Genomic DNA, 13752 nt, shown 5'->3' on the forward strand with positions numbered 1-13752 from the left:
AATAAAGTCATGGCCCTCTTACATTAGTAAGAAGTATCTCTCATGCCTGACAAGGGAAGGAGAGAGATGTTTGGCTTTGCTTCAGTTTTACTGTCACCAGAACAAAAACTCACTTGTCTGTTCATGAGGTTATGGTGGGGGTGGGGACATCTAAAATCATAAGCCCTGGTAGGAAGTGCACCTGCCATTCCTGGGATGCAAGGAATCAAGGTTTTCTCTTTCCTGTAACAGCTCTGCCCTGGGCTTGTCTCAGGTCAGAGTAGCACAAAGCTTATAGCTTGTTCTTGCTGCGGATGCTCCATCAACCCCAGGAAACTTTTCCTTCATATACAGAGAACTGGTGTTTACCTGTCTCTTTCCTGCTTGTTGTCAGGCCCAAACCATGTATTTCAAAACTGTCTCACAATTACCAGCTGCCTGGTTCCCAGTGCTGATATATTCTTCTCCCTATTTATTTATTTGTTTATTTATGTCACTGGGGGGCTTGAACTCAGGGCCTGGGCACTGTCCCTGAGCTTTTATGTTAGTGTTGCACCAGTTTGAACCACAGTGTCATTTCTAGTTTTCTGGTGGTTAACTGGGGATAAAGCATCTCTCCTACATTCCTTGTGGGCTGGTTTTGCACTGTAATTGTCAGATTCCAGCCTCCTAAGTTGCTAGGATTGTAGGCATGAGCCACCGGCACCTGGCAGTTCTTCCTGTTTTAGAATCTGGCAAGTTTCATTGTAATTTAGGAAGAGCTAGAAAGCCCCAGTTGTACTTCAAAGATTTGCTGTGCAAAATGGGGAAATATCTCTGAAATGCAAAATATTTGCAGATCAGTATCTTAAAATGCATCTTCCAGGATCAAAGAAACTTTGCTAATTCTTCTCCTAGCTCATGGTACACAGATGCATATTACATTCTCTAAGAATGGTTCAGTAATGGAAACTCTTTCTCTTTGTTTAAGCAATGTGTACTTACTTTTTGACCCAGCAGTTCCACTCTGGGAAACTACCTAAAGAAATACACATGCACAAGGTTTTACATTGTGCATTATTTCTGATTGTAAAAGAGTGTCTGGCACATTGACACAATCAGGTACTATGCAGTTATGGAAAAGAATTGAGGAAGATTTAGGTCAAGAATAAATATGAATGGACTCCAGACATATTCTTAGTTGTAAAAGCAAAGAGTAGATTTTTGTATACTACTCTTTGTAGAAAAACAAATGTGCTATAAGCAAATATACATCTATCTGCTCATCGTACAAAAGAAACACAGCAAGGATAAAGCCAAAACAAGATAGATTGGCTACCTGCACACAGGTTGGAGAGAAGAGGGAATATGTAGTAGGGAGGGAGAAAAAGGGACATTTTTTTCTGTCTCTCAGAACCATAGTGATGCATGGTAACCTATTGATAAACTTATGAGACCAGCATAGAAATATTGATGCTTGGTTGGAAGCAGTGTGAAAGGAAGGCTTCTAATTATCAGCACCTACCCAGGTGTGAAAATGGAGCACTTGTTTCTCAGCAGTAATTCTAGCTACAGATGTCCAGGAACCTTGCACTATAAAAGGCTCCAGAGCCCACTCCCTTCTGGACTTAAAGGAAGACTCTTCAGACTAGTCAACAAGGAATGCTTTAACCAATTCCTTCCTATCCTGAGTACTAGTTTTCAGTGCTGAGTAAGTGTAACTTATCTATTTCTCCTCCCGAACCCTTAAAATCCTTTACTTTCCTCGACAAGACAAACACAAGCTATCTTCGCCTACAGATATGTAGGCCCCCTTTACTTTCAGTAGTTCTTTGGCTTTTTTCCTCCTCCCTTTTCTTTTTGCCTCTGATGGTGTTTATTTTATTTTCTGTTAACAGGAAATTAAAATGTTTATATGACTTGGGAGAACCACTTAGGCTTCTTATTGAAGTTTCCTTCCTAACTAAATGTCTTGACAAAATTGTGAAAACATACATATGAGCCACTTTAATTATATCTTCCTTCATTGTTTCTGCATCATTCACATAGGCAATGATGGTGACCTTGAAACTGTCAAAAGACATCAAGCAGAGAGAAGAACAGGAAGTGGGAGAGGGGCTGTGAAGGTTATTGGCTAGCTTCCCTGCTCAGAACAGCAGCAGTGAATCTGGATTTGGGGTTGCACAAACTGAAATCATGAGCACTTACCCTTTCTGCTTGCTTTGGGCAAGCTGACGATGTTGGCGTATCTCATTGTAGGAATGACCATCCCTGATGAAGATGCTGATGTGAGACAAGGCAGTAAATACTGCCTTGTAGCAATTGGGAGACTCCAGGTAAGGAAACCCTTCGGGTTATTCCATCTCAAATGAGGCCTTCTTATGGCCAAGGGCAAGGACTGTGGATTTGATGCCTGTGGACTCAATATTCACTGGAATTTGTGTGTCCCTCTGAGATAGGATGAGGCCAAATGATGAGCTGTTAGCAGTGGAGGTCTTGCTGTGTTGATTTTTTTTTATTAGTCCATCACTCATCTCAAGCTGTTTTCTGCAGTCTAGTTTGTCTACATCACACATCCCTGCTTAATCACTCTCGGTGATTCCCCAGGGCCTGTGGGATAAAGACCAGGTTCATTGTTCAATCTCATCTTCCTTTCTCACCACATCCTAGTCCTTGTGGCTTAACCCACACTCCCCGCCCCCTCTGTGGGTATCCACATAATGTTGCTTCTCCTGTCATTTATTTGTCCTTCTTTTAAACTTCCTTTTCCTCCTGTGTACTTTTATCTGCTCATCCTTCAAGACTCAACAAAAATAACTCCTGATGTTTTTAACAAACACCATTGACCCCTCCCCCATGCTCTGCTAGCACTAAGTTCCCACTTTGGGGGTGGGGGCTCTCACTACCTGTTTGCCATAGTTGATTGAGGGCTTGCTCATTTCTTGCAAGGTTCTCCAGAGTAGGGAGTAGGCCTCTTGTGTCCTGTGGAAACCCAGTACATTCAATATCTGACTCATGCAGTCAATAGAATTATTCAGTGTTTTCCATGTGACCCTTCCCCAGACTGACGAGAGGAGTATAACGAACAGTTCTGAGGGCACTAGTCTTCCATCCCCTGCCTTCCCAAGCTTGACCATTTTGTTCAGACAAATAAACAAGCAATTCCATTCATGTGAGACAGGTCCTAGGTACTCCTCACTGATGGGTAAAAATAAGAATATTTGGACGGTAGAGCAGGTACTTAAAAGTGGTGGGGTAGCGTGAAGGGGAAAGGGGCAGATGAATGAAAAGGAGAAGAGGGAGAGAATGCAGTCAAGAATCTTATGTATATCCTACAAAATTAATAAGAATAAGGGGAGGGATGGGTGAGAGTGTTGAAAGGGTGACATTGATCAAGATACATTTTATCTGTAAACTGCTTTGTTAAGTGGCAATTCCTTTGTACAACTACTTAAAGATGACAACAAAAAGGAAAAACAATGGGTAAATTTTGTCTGGAAACCTATACTTTCCAAATATTTTAACCAGTTATGTAAGTTCCTTTGCTGTCTTTTGTGAAAGGCGAGGCAAGGGAAGGGGAGGGTATAAAATGTTTTAAGGTTTAACATGCAGCATCTCTTTTAACCTCCCAACCACTCTAGGACGTGATAGGTTCCATTATTCCCATTATCTAGACATGTAAATTTTTCAGTGGCCCCAGTGGCAGGCAAGGGCATCCACAGGAGCTTCCGGAACACTTGAAAGCTGGCTGAACACTCTCTGTGCCAGTGGCCCAGAAGTTCAAGCCACATGCCTTATTCCCACTCTCTGTCTCTGGCCTCCCTCCTTCTCCGTCTCTGCCATTAAGGTCTCAGCTGTGGACTCCCCTGTTCCAGGTGACCAGCTCTCCAGTGTGTATGGATATGAACGGGGTGTCGGTGCCCACAGAGTTCTTGTCCCGGCATAACTGACGGGATCATCACGTTTGTGGACCCAAGATGCATTAGCATGATTGGCTACCAACCCCAGGTCAGTATGTAATTTCAATTACATACTGTTTTGACTAGAGGCAGTTAACTAGAGACTTAACTTTTCTTAACATGTATTTATCTCATTTGAGATATGGCACTGTGACATTTTGAAGAAACACCATAAACACCACAAAGATCCATGTGCTTTGGATAGGGTGACACCTTTGCAAAGCAAGAAAGCTCACAGTAAACATCTGCACTACTGCAGATTAACTTGTCATCTCTTTTTTCTAACCATTCTGGCTCTCCAGCTGAGTTTTTTTTCACACACCTCAGTTCAGATCAATCCATCTTTATTACAAAGCTTACCAACATGAAGTAGTCTGCAGAACCTTGCTAAGATGCCCGTTTGATTTTTGCTTAATCCTCTTTATTGAGGCACCTTTACAGGTCTTTGCTGCAGATTCTTTTTAGCAAATTGGTGGCTTGAGAAACAGGAAAAGGCAAGAGTAGTTAGCATCAAAGAACTGAAACAACTAAATGTAACAGGAGAGCTGAGCCCTGTGCCAGGCCTGAAGACAACTAGCTAGGGAGGGCCCTTGGGAGGCAAGTTTAATGTCAACATGTACAGAATATTGGGTGACTTTATCAAGCAAGTACTGGTTTTCTTAGGTTTAGTTTTGTACAGTGCAATTTTGTTAGATTGCATCATTTTTTTTTTTTTTTGCTAGTCCTGGGGCTTGAACTCAGGGCGTGAACACTGTCCCTAAGCTTCTGTGTGCTCCAAGCTAGCACTCTACCACTTGAACCACAGCACCACTTCTAGCTTTTTCTGTTTATGTGATGCTGAGGAATTGAACCTGAGGCTTCATGCATGCTAGGCAAGCACTCTACCGCTAAGGCACATTTGCAGCCCCAGACCACATCATTTTTGTGAGATACATGTTAAAATATTTTGAGGAGAAGTGCTATGATCTCTGCAACTAACTGCCAGATGGCTCAGCAAGAAGCCCATACATATGTGGACACGTGAGCTTATATGCTTACATGCAAGGGAGAAAAAACACACACTGTGCATGTATGTCTACGTGCATGGAGAACAATGAAATGCCAGAGTAACAAAAGTAGACAATTCTTCATTCTACATGAAGAACGTACAGCTGTTTGTCATACTTTAGGTCTGTAGAGACCTAAATTTTGGGGCAGTTAAAAAATAAAAGCTTTTTGAAGAAAAGAAAAAGACCTGTATTCTGAGGAACAAACTTTGAGAAATATGGATATGAATGTTTTAATTACATGTATATTTTCATTTTATTTATTTATTTTTTTACTGTGCTGGGGTTCGGGCTCAGAACCTCACACCCACTAGGTATATGTTCTACCACTGAGCTATACCCCAGTCCTACATATGTGCTTCACACTAGAAACAGACCAAACCCAGAATATGAGAGCCCTTCACCCTGCATTTCTTGTCATGCACATCCTGAGACTTCTAGGAGAGTGTTGGCGGTATGTTACCAGCCAGACTCTCCCGTGTCTGCACGTGCTCTGCACATGCTCATGGGACTTCCCTTTGCTGTGGAGTCAGTTCACACTGGAACAGCGTGTGTTCCTGCGGGCTCCAGTGAACAGTTAGCTTACGCCTTGCTGCCCAAAACTTTAACACATTTGAAGCTGCCCTTTCACCGTTTCTGTTATTCTCTGTCTCATCATGAAACACTTCTGTTTTGGGGTAAGGATGAATAAAGCCTTAGATTAGTACAGGTAGATAGCAAAAAGATTTTGAATACCATGGTTATTTTATGATAACCTCATTTCCTCAGCTACAAGACAGCTAGTTTCCACATTTAAGCAATTTCAGTTTTCATAGGCCACACATCTATCCACGTGATATGCTTGTGCTTTCTTTTTTTGTTTGTTTGTTTTTTTGTTTTTTTGGCCAGTCCTGGGCCTTGGACTCAGGGCCTGAGCACCATCCCTGGCTTCTTCCTGCTCAAGGCTAGCACTCTGCCACCTGAGCCACAGCGCCCCTACTGGCCGTTTTCCATATATGTGGTGCTGGGGAATCGAACCGAGAGCTTCATGTGTAGGAGGCAAGCCCACTAGGCCATATTCCCAGCCCCCATGCTTGTGCTTTCTTTTGATGTTTATTAAAATATATTGATGGGGCTGGGGATATAGCCTAGTGGCAAGAGTGCCTGCCTCGGATACACGAGGCCCTAGGTTCCATTCCCCAGCACCACATATACAGAAAACGGCCAGAAGCGGCGCTGTGGCTCAAGTGGCAGAGTGCTAGCCTTGAGCGGGAAGAAGCCAGGGACAGTGCTCAGGCCCTGAGTTCAAGGCCCAGGACTGGCCAAAAAAAAAAAAAAAAAAATATATATATATATATATATATATATATATATATATTGATGGCAGTTTGCCTCTCCAAGGCAAACAAAAATAAAATTACATTCTGAAACCGCTGATCCTGGTGCCTTAGCAAAATTAGTCATTGTTATGGAGCATGAGTAGAAGAAGACAGCTCTGTGGTGGCTCCCAGGGAAAACTGGTGGTCATTGCTTTATTAAAAATCTGTGTGGGAACCGAGTTGCTGGTGGCTCACACCTGTAATCTTAGCTTCTGAGGTTGAGATCTGAGAATTGTTGTTCAAAGCCAGCCCGAGGCCAGAAAGTCTATGAGATTTATCTCCAATTAACCATCAAGAAGCCATCTGTGGCTCAAGTGGTAGAGCACTAGTCTTGAGCACAAAAGTTCAGGGACAGTGCCTAAGCTCTGAGTTCAAACCCCAGGTCTGGTGCACACCAAAAAAAAGCTACCCAAACCCAATACTTGTGGTGGGGCAAATTTAAGATGGACACATAAATGAACACCTTTATCCCTTTGTGAATAGATAAAAAATGGGATTATTGACACCTTTTTTATTTAGGATCTTCTGGGAAAGGACATTTTGGAATTCTGCCACCCTGAGGATCAGAGTCATCTGCGTGAGAGCTTCCAGCAGGTACTGACTGATTGTGGCTCATACGTAGCTGTGCCAGGCATGTGTGTGCATGGCTAGAGAGACCTGATTGCCTCCCTAGATCACACAGCAAGGTGGTAACAGGGTGAGGACTGGAGGTGCTAGGAGGCCTGGTAACATCACCACCACAACCTCCAGCAGCCCATTGGCAACACTGCCACATGCCCCTTCATCCAGCAGCATGTGAGACTATAAACAGTCAGTGCTGTCAGGACCTAGTTGGTTTAGAAAATAAAAAGAAGGAACCTGATCCCACTTGGTGGCCAGTCAGCAACTCTTGCTCTGTGAGCAGGGGCCTCATTTCTCTGGTCGGAGGGAAGCCCAGGCAGGGATGCCCAAGAGCAAGGCCCCAGCCTGGTTCCAGCTGGCAGCAGCCATGCAGCCTCAGGGATGTTGAGGAGCAAGCCTGGCCATGGCCAGAGGAGATCGTGTTTCTTGGGCTCTGGCCACCAGCAGGCAAGGTGGGGGACCAGTGTTGATAAAAAGGAAGTGGCTTGTTTTTACAAAAGCATGGAGAGGGCTGTGTCAGGTAAGAGTCAGCTCTTGACCCTGGAGTGGAGCAAAGGCACTTAGTTGCCTGGACGAGAGACCTTGGAACATGAGTGAGTTGTGAGGAAGTTGAATTTGGTGCAGTGACCGTATGCTGGCATACCCGAGTCCGGGAAACGTGTGTTTTTTCAATTCCCTCTCTGGATCAGTTTACTGAGAAGTCAAACAGAAGAGCTGAGCCAAGGGAAACTTAGGGCAAGCTCTGTTCCCACCCCTCTCCTTTTGGCTCAGATACCTTCCATGTGATGGCCGTGGTGGTGGTGGTGGTGGTGGTGGTGGTGGTGGTGGTGGTGGTGATGATGCGGATGATCTGGGAGGTGAATCTGCTTTCTTGAACAGTGTTTTTTGTGCAGGATGCCTCAAATGCATGCCCGGTCTCAAAGGGGAGCAAAAAGGAGGCACTGCCCCCAGTTAGGCTCGTTCCCTGGCTCCCCTCTTACAATCTTTGGCGGCGGCATCCTGCTGGCCTTCACAGCCACACTGCCTGCCCTGGGCCTCCTCTCCCTCCAGGCAGACGCCATCCTCACCTCCTTCCTACCCCGACTTCCTCCCAAATGTTTTCCCAGGTGGTGAAGCTGAAGGGCCAAGTGCTGTTGGTCATGTACCAGTTCGGCACCAAGAACCGGGAGTGGATGTTGATCTGCACCAGCAGCTTCACCTTCCAGAACCCTTACTCCAACGAGATTGAGTACATCATCTGCACCAACACCACTGTCACGTATGTGCAGCCTGTTCCCTCTGCCGGCCCCTCCCTCCGCTGCCCCACCCTCCAGTGGTCCTGCCCTCTGCTGGCCCTTCCTTCCACTGCCCCGCCCTCCACTGATCCCACCCTCCATTGGCCCTGCCTTCTGCTGGCCCCACCCTTTTCCCCCCTAATGTCCCTGCCCTCCACTAGCCCTGCCCTCTGCCCCTTCTGCCCTCTACTGGCTCCTCCCTCCACTGCCCCCGCCCACCAATGTCCCTGCCCTCCACTAGCGCTGCCCTCTGCCGGGTCCTCCCTCTGCTGGCTCCTCCCTCCACTGCCCCAGCCCTCCAAAAGCCCTTCCCTCCATTGGCCTTGCCCTCCACTGCCCCCGCCCACCAATGTCCCCACCTTCCACTTGCCCTGTCCTCTGCTGGCCCTGCCCTCTACTGGCTCCTCAGTTTTCTGGCCCGGCCCTCCACTGCCCCCACCCTCTACTGCCCCTGTCCTCTGCTGGCTCCTCCCTTTTCTGGCCCCGCCCTCCTATGGCCCTGCCCTCCACTGGCCCTGCCCTCTGATGGCTCCTCCTTCTGCTGGCCCTGCCCTCCGCCAGCTCCTCCATCTGGTGGCCCCGCCCTCCTCTGACCATACCCTCCATGGGCCTTGCCCTCTAATGGCCCTTGTCTCTGATGGCTCCTCCTTCTGGTGGCCCAGCCCTCTGCTGGCCACTCCTTCCACTGGCAATTTTGTATCCTTGCAATATCCAAAGCTGTGGGTTCTGTTTGGTGGCCCTCCCAGGCCCCATCTGCGGCCGAATATCCCTATAAAACTAAGGAGCATGAGGAGATGGAGTTCCCCATGGGGAGAAGTGCTACTCTCTGTTTCTCCTTATTTCCCTTCAGAGTTGTAAGAGCCCAAAGTCTAGAGTGCCACTCTGACAAATAGGGGCTGGTTCAGCATGTCAGTTGCTTTGAGACTTTATTTTTGCACAGCCTGGCTCCTGTGCTTTCTTCATATCCCACTTCTCTTTAGGGACTCGATCCACCAGTCCTGTCCTTGCATCTGCTGGAACCAAAATCCTTGTTCTTGTGATGGCATTGTTCCAAAGTGGTCTCAGGTTCTCATAGGACAAGTGCCTATTTTACTTTCTTTCTCTTGTGCCCATACTATTTTGAGCTTCATCTCAGGGTTTTCTGTGTTTTCACTCACCTTCTCCTGCAGCTTTTTGCAGGTTAATTGGAGATAGGAGTCTCACAGACTTTTCTTCTTGGGCTGGGCTGGCTTTCTTTCTTTTTTTAACTGTATTTTTTTTGTCTTTTCTTTTTTGGTACTGGGGATGGAACCCAGAATGTTGCACTTGCTAGGCAAGTGCTTTGCTACTGAGCTACATCCCAGCCCCTGGGCTGGCTTTCAACCTCTGATCTTTCAATTCTCGGAGCTCAGCCTTCTGAATATCTAAGATTACAGGCATGAGCCACTAACACCCAGCATGAATGTGTTTTCTTAAAGCTCAATTATGCCCTGTCACATTTGAGTCTTTTCAAACTGTTCAATCACTGCCCGTTCTTAGTAATAATTTCTTGGTAATCTGTTAGTAGTAGGCAGAAGGCAGACTGAAAAGGTGGGTGCAAAGAAGGAAAAGGAAGATTGCATTCCAGGTCCTGGCAGAGCTTAGAGGAAAAACCATGCTCCACTACTTAGGGAAGCAACACCAGAGACAGCCCTGAAGTGGGGCCTGGAGGCAAAGTGACATGTCTTCCTCATAAAACCAGTCCCTGCTGTGATTTTCTTTTTCTGAAAACTGGAGTTATGAGGGTATTACAGATGAGAATCAGTAAGGGGCTGAGAGACTACTGAGTCACAAGCCCTACACTTGGGAGTCGTTCCAGCCTCTCCTTCACCTGCACAGAAAGGTAACCTGGCATAAAATCAGAATGGTCAGCACCACCTCATCCACCACACAGAAAGATAACCTGGTACAGAGCCAGAGCTGCCAGCACCACCTCCTTGTGACATCCCCCCTCTGCCTCCTCCATCATGCCCTAATGGAGGCCTTGCTATCATACAGGCTCTTAAGTAGTTTCCCTATCTTTCATCAGGCCCCCGTTGAACCAGCCAAAAGGCCCCAGGAGCATGCCATGCCTGCCCTTGATCAAATCATTCCCAGACCTCTCAACTGAATGAAGTCACCCAGAGTCCTTCACAGTAGGCAGATATAGCTCAGCCTGCAGTGGTGTTACTATCTGCTCTCTGGTCAGCAAGGCTTTCTGAGCCCCAGATGTCTCTGCTGACCAGATCCAGGTTACTCCCTGGGGTACAACTATAACTGCTTCTGAATGCCCCCTAATGGCTTTTGTTACTCAGAGTGAGTAAAACCCTTTATCCAGGGAGCATCAGGGGTGACTGACAGCGTCTGCTTAGCACTCTGTATCTCACCGGCAGGAAGCTGAGCCGGATGCACTGGTTTCTATTCAGAAACCATCATCCCCCACTAATGGAGCACAGCACTCTGCTGCGGTGGGACCATGGCTGCTGTCAGCTCTTTCTCTCTCTGGAATGTGCATGCATATCAGGGTTTATTTTTCTGCTAGTTACACGAAATGTGTAAAATCTCTTCTCAGGATGGGGAAGCCTGGGGTCGGCATTTCTTCCACATGCACTCAGCTACAGAATTGGAAACCCAAAGGCTGTGGGAGAGAGATGCCTACCTCCAGACCCAGAGAAGTATGGGTGAGGTGCTAGGGATTGGTCATCCACGCCTGAGACCTTAATTTCTATTTCCCATAAGAAGCTGTACCTAGTGTAGAAGCCCAGAGAGAAGCAGACATGGAAGGGGCCTCCCAGCCTAATACCAAGGCCATGATGTAGCCATGCAAATGAGAAGCATGCACATTTCCTCCCTGAAGCACCAAGGTGTGCTGGACAAGGGAAAGGGATAGCCTGTGCCCCACTCATCTCAGGGCATGGTCCCACACAGTGGTCCTGTCTACTCTCTTAAGTTCTGGACTTGGTCTGGGCTCTGCTAGCCCAGAAGGAATGGTGGTGGTTAGTTCCTGGGAAAATTCTCTGAGAAAGGGGCGGGTGGGCGGGTACAAGAGAGCCCATGTCCTCCTGCTAAAAGAGTGAGTTCAGTGCTCCAGTCCTACAAAAGGGGGGAAAAATAGAAGGAGCAGCTTCTTTTCCCACTGTGGTATATCTCAAGATGCTGCCTGGCTGAGCCCAAAGCAGTGAAGTGAGAGATGCTGAGGAACAACGCTCAGGACATCTGAGGTTCTCTAAGAACAGAAGGGAAGGTACAAGGTCTACAGACAGAAGGGATTGGAACTCAGTGCCTCGTGTGCCATGGCTAGCTGTGTCAGCCTGGTAACTCGTTTAAACTCTTAGAGCCTCAGTTGCTTTATCTGTTAGAATATTACAGAAATGTAGAAGCTCTACACATGAAATAAGATATAAGATGCCCAAGATATAAGCAAAAAAATAAATCAATAAATTAGGATCAAGAAGTGATAGAGATGGGCTGGGGATATGGCCTAGTGGCTAGAGTGCTTGCCTCCTATACATGAGGCCCTAGGTTCGATTCCCCAGCACCACATATACAGAAAATGGCCAGAAGTGGCGCTGTGGCTCAAGTGGCAGAGTGCTAGCCTTGAGCAAGAAGAAGCCAGGGACAGTGCTCAGGCCCTGAGTCCAAGCCCCAGGACTGGCCAAAAAAAAAAAACAAGAAGTGATAGAGAGCTATTGCAGAGTGATAGCTTTTTTTCTCTTGATTATATGCCTTCTTTTTAATGTTTTGGTTGTTGTTGTTGAAGTATCAATTTGTTTTTTGTACCAGTCCTGAGATTTGAACTGCAGACCCAGGTGCTCTCCCTGAGCTTTTTTGTGCAAGGCTGGTATTCTTTATCACTGAGCTATACAGCTCTACTTCCAGTGGTTAGGGGAAATTAATTAGAGATAAGAGTGTCACAGACTTTCCTGCCCCAGCTGGCTTCAAACTGAGATGCTCAGATCTCAGCCTTCTGCGTAGCTAGGATTACAGGCATGAGCCCCCAGCTCCCAGCTCATCAATTTGTTATGAAAATCATTTTCAACCCCTTGTTTGATGGTGCCACCAGCATATGCTTAGACTCCAGATAGGGAATCATAAGCTTCTAGCTCTGTTCTTTCCTTTTCCCTGGGCTTTCACACCAGAGTAGGGGCAATCATGTGCTCAGGCAGAGCCTCACTTTCCTTGTGTGCCTCAGGATCAGCACCTGGAGTTGCTTGTCTGTTGAAATCTGTCTTCTCTTCAGCTCCGTGAAGGCAGGCATCTCAGGTGTTCTGAATCATGGCTGAGTCTCCATGTGCTGTGTGATTTCACTTGACTCCGTATGGTTCCCTGCACAGATGTCTTCCCTGGGTGGAGTTCTACACAGAGTGCTCACCAGATCCTCCACCTCAAGTTCCCCCCACATGGATTCACCTGGTGTGTTTAGAATTGATGAGGTCCCTTCTATGCTTCTCCATTGAAGGGTCTGCATTGTAGGACCCGATCTCCCTTCAAAGCAACCTGATTTGCACATTTTAAGACTTCAGACTTCCTCTGTAAAATCTTATTTCCCCCAAGTGAAGCACCCTGGCACCTTGAAGAGGGAATGGCCAATTCTGATCCTGGCTCTGCCAGAACTGCTTGTCAGCCAGCTGGTCTTGACAACCACCTAACTTCTTTAACCTCAACTTCTTAACCTTACTATGTGGGCAAAGTAACCACCATGCAATTCTTGTACAGTTGTAGTAGATGATGCAAACTCCTGCCAGTTGTAGATATGAATTAACTGAAGCCAACTGTACGTTCTGCATTAAACCCAACTGCTTTTTTCAGTTTTGTTTTTAAAATATATTTTTTAGGGCTGGGAATGTGGCTTAGTGGTAGAGTGCTTGCTTAGCATGCATGAAGCCCTGCATTCGATTCTTCAGCAGAAAAAGCCAGAAGTGGCACTGTGGCTCAGGTGGCAGAGTGCTAGCCTTGAGCAAAAGAAGCTCAGGGACAGAGCCTAGGCTCTGAGTTCAAGCCCCAGGATGGCAAAAAAAAAAACAAAAAACAAAATAATCAACAAAAATCTTTTTTCTTTTTTTAGCATGATACCTTTTATCCTTCATGAAATGAAATCATTGCCCACTGTGACTTTGGGGAGCAGGTAGGAGTTCTGACTTTAGCTTATTCTTTCCTCTTTTGTTGCATAGGCAGCTTCAGCAACAGCAGGCGGAACTGGAAGTGCACCAGCGAGATGGGTTGTCATCATATGACTTATCCCAGGTGAATTTCTGGGAAGTTCTTCCCTATTTGGAATGACCTCCAACCCCAAGGACTGGGACTCAACAACCCCAAGAACTGGGACTCAGCTTAGCCCCGAGCTTGAGGCGAGTTCCTTCGCCCAAGGGCACTGTGTCCCATCCGCCCTCTATAGAGAAGTGAGTCCTGGTCCCCTGGGACTCCTCAGTGTTCAGGTGAGGCATGGACGGCAGGACCTGGGAAGGCTGAGTACTGCGATCTAAAGGGCTGATTGGAATTGCAAAGACCACGTGTGAACGCTGCTACTCGTGTGCTCACA

At 46.7% G+C, this 13752-nt stretch overlaps 1 protein-coding gene across 1 annotated transcript in view; it reads left to right on the forward strand.

Moving 5' to 3' along the window:
• LOC125368185 (aryl hydrocarbon receptor nuclear translocator 2-like) overlaps positions 1–13752 on the forward strand; it is a 67751-nt gene that overhangs the window by 35060 nt on the left and 18939 nt on the right. The window contains 6 exon segments of the mRNA XM_048369038.1: positions 2218–2294; positions 3834–3904; positions 3906–3966; positions 6841–6915; positions 8049–8200; positions 13385–13457. Of these exon segments, the coding sequence (XP_048224995.1) occupies positions 2218–2294; positions 3834–3904; positions 3906–3966; positions 6841–6915; positions 8049–8200; positions 13385–13457 (509 nt within the window).

Source organism: Perognathus longimembris, chromosome 20, assembly GCF_023159225.1.
Source record: "Perognathus longimembris pacificus isolate PPM17 chromosome 20, ASM2315922v1, whole genome shotgun sequence".
NCBI lineage: Eukaryota > Metazoa > Chordata > Mammalia > Rodentia > Heteromyidae > Perognathus > Perognathus longimembris.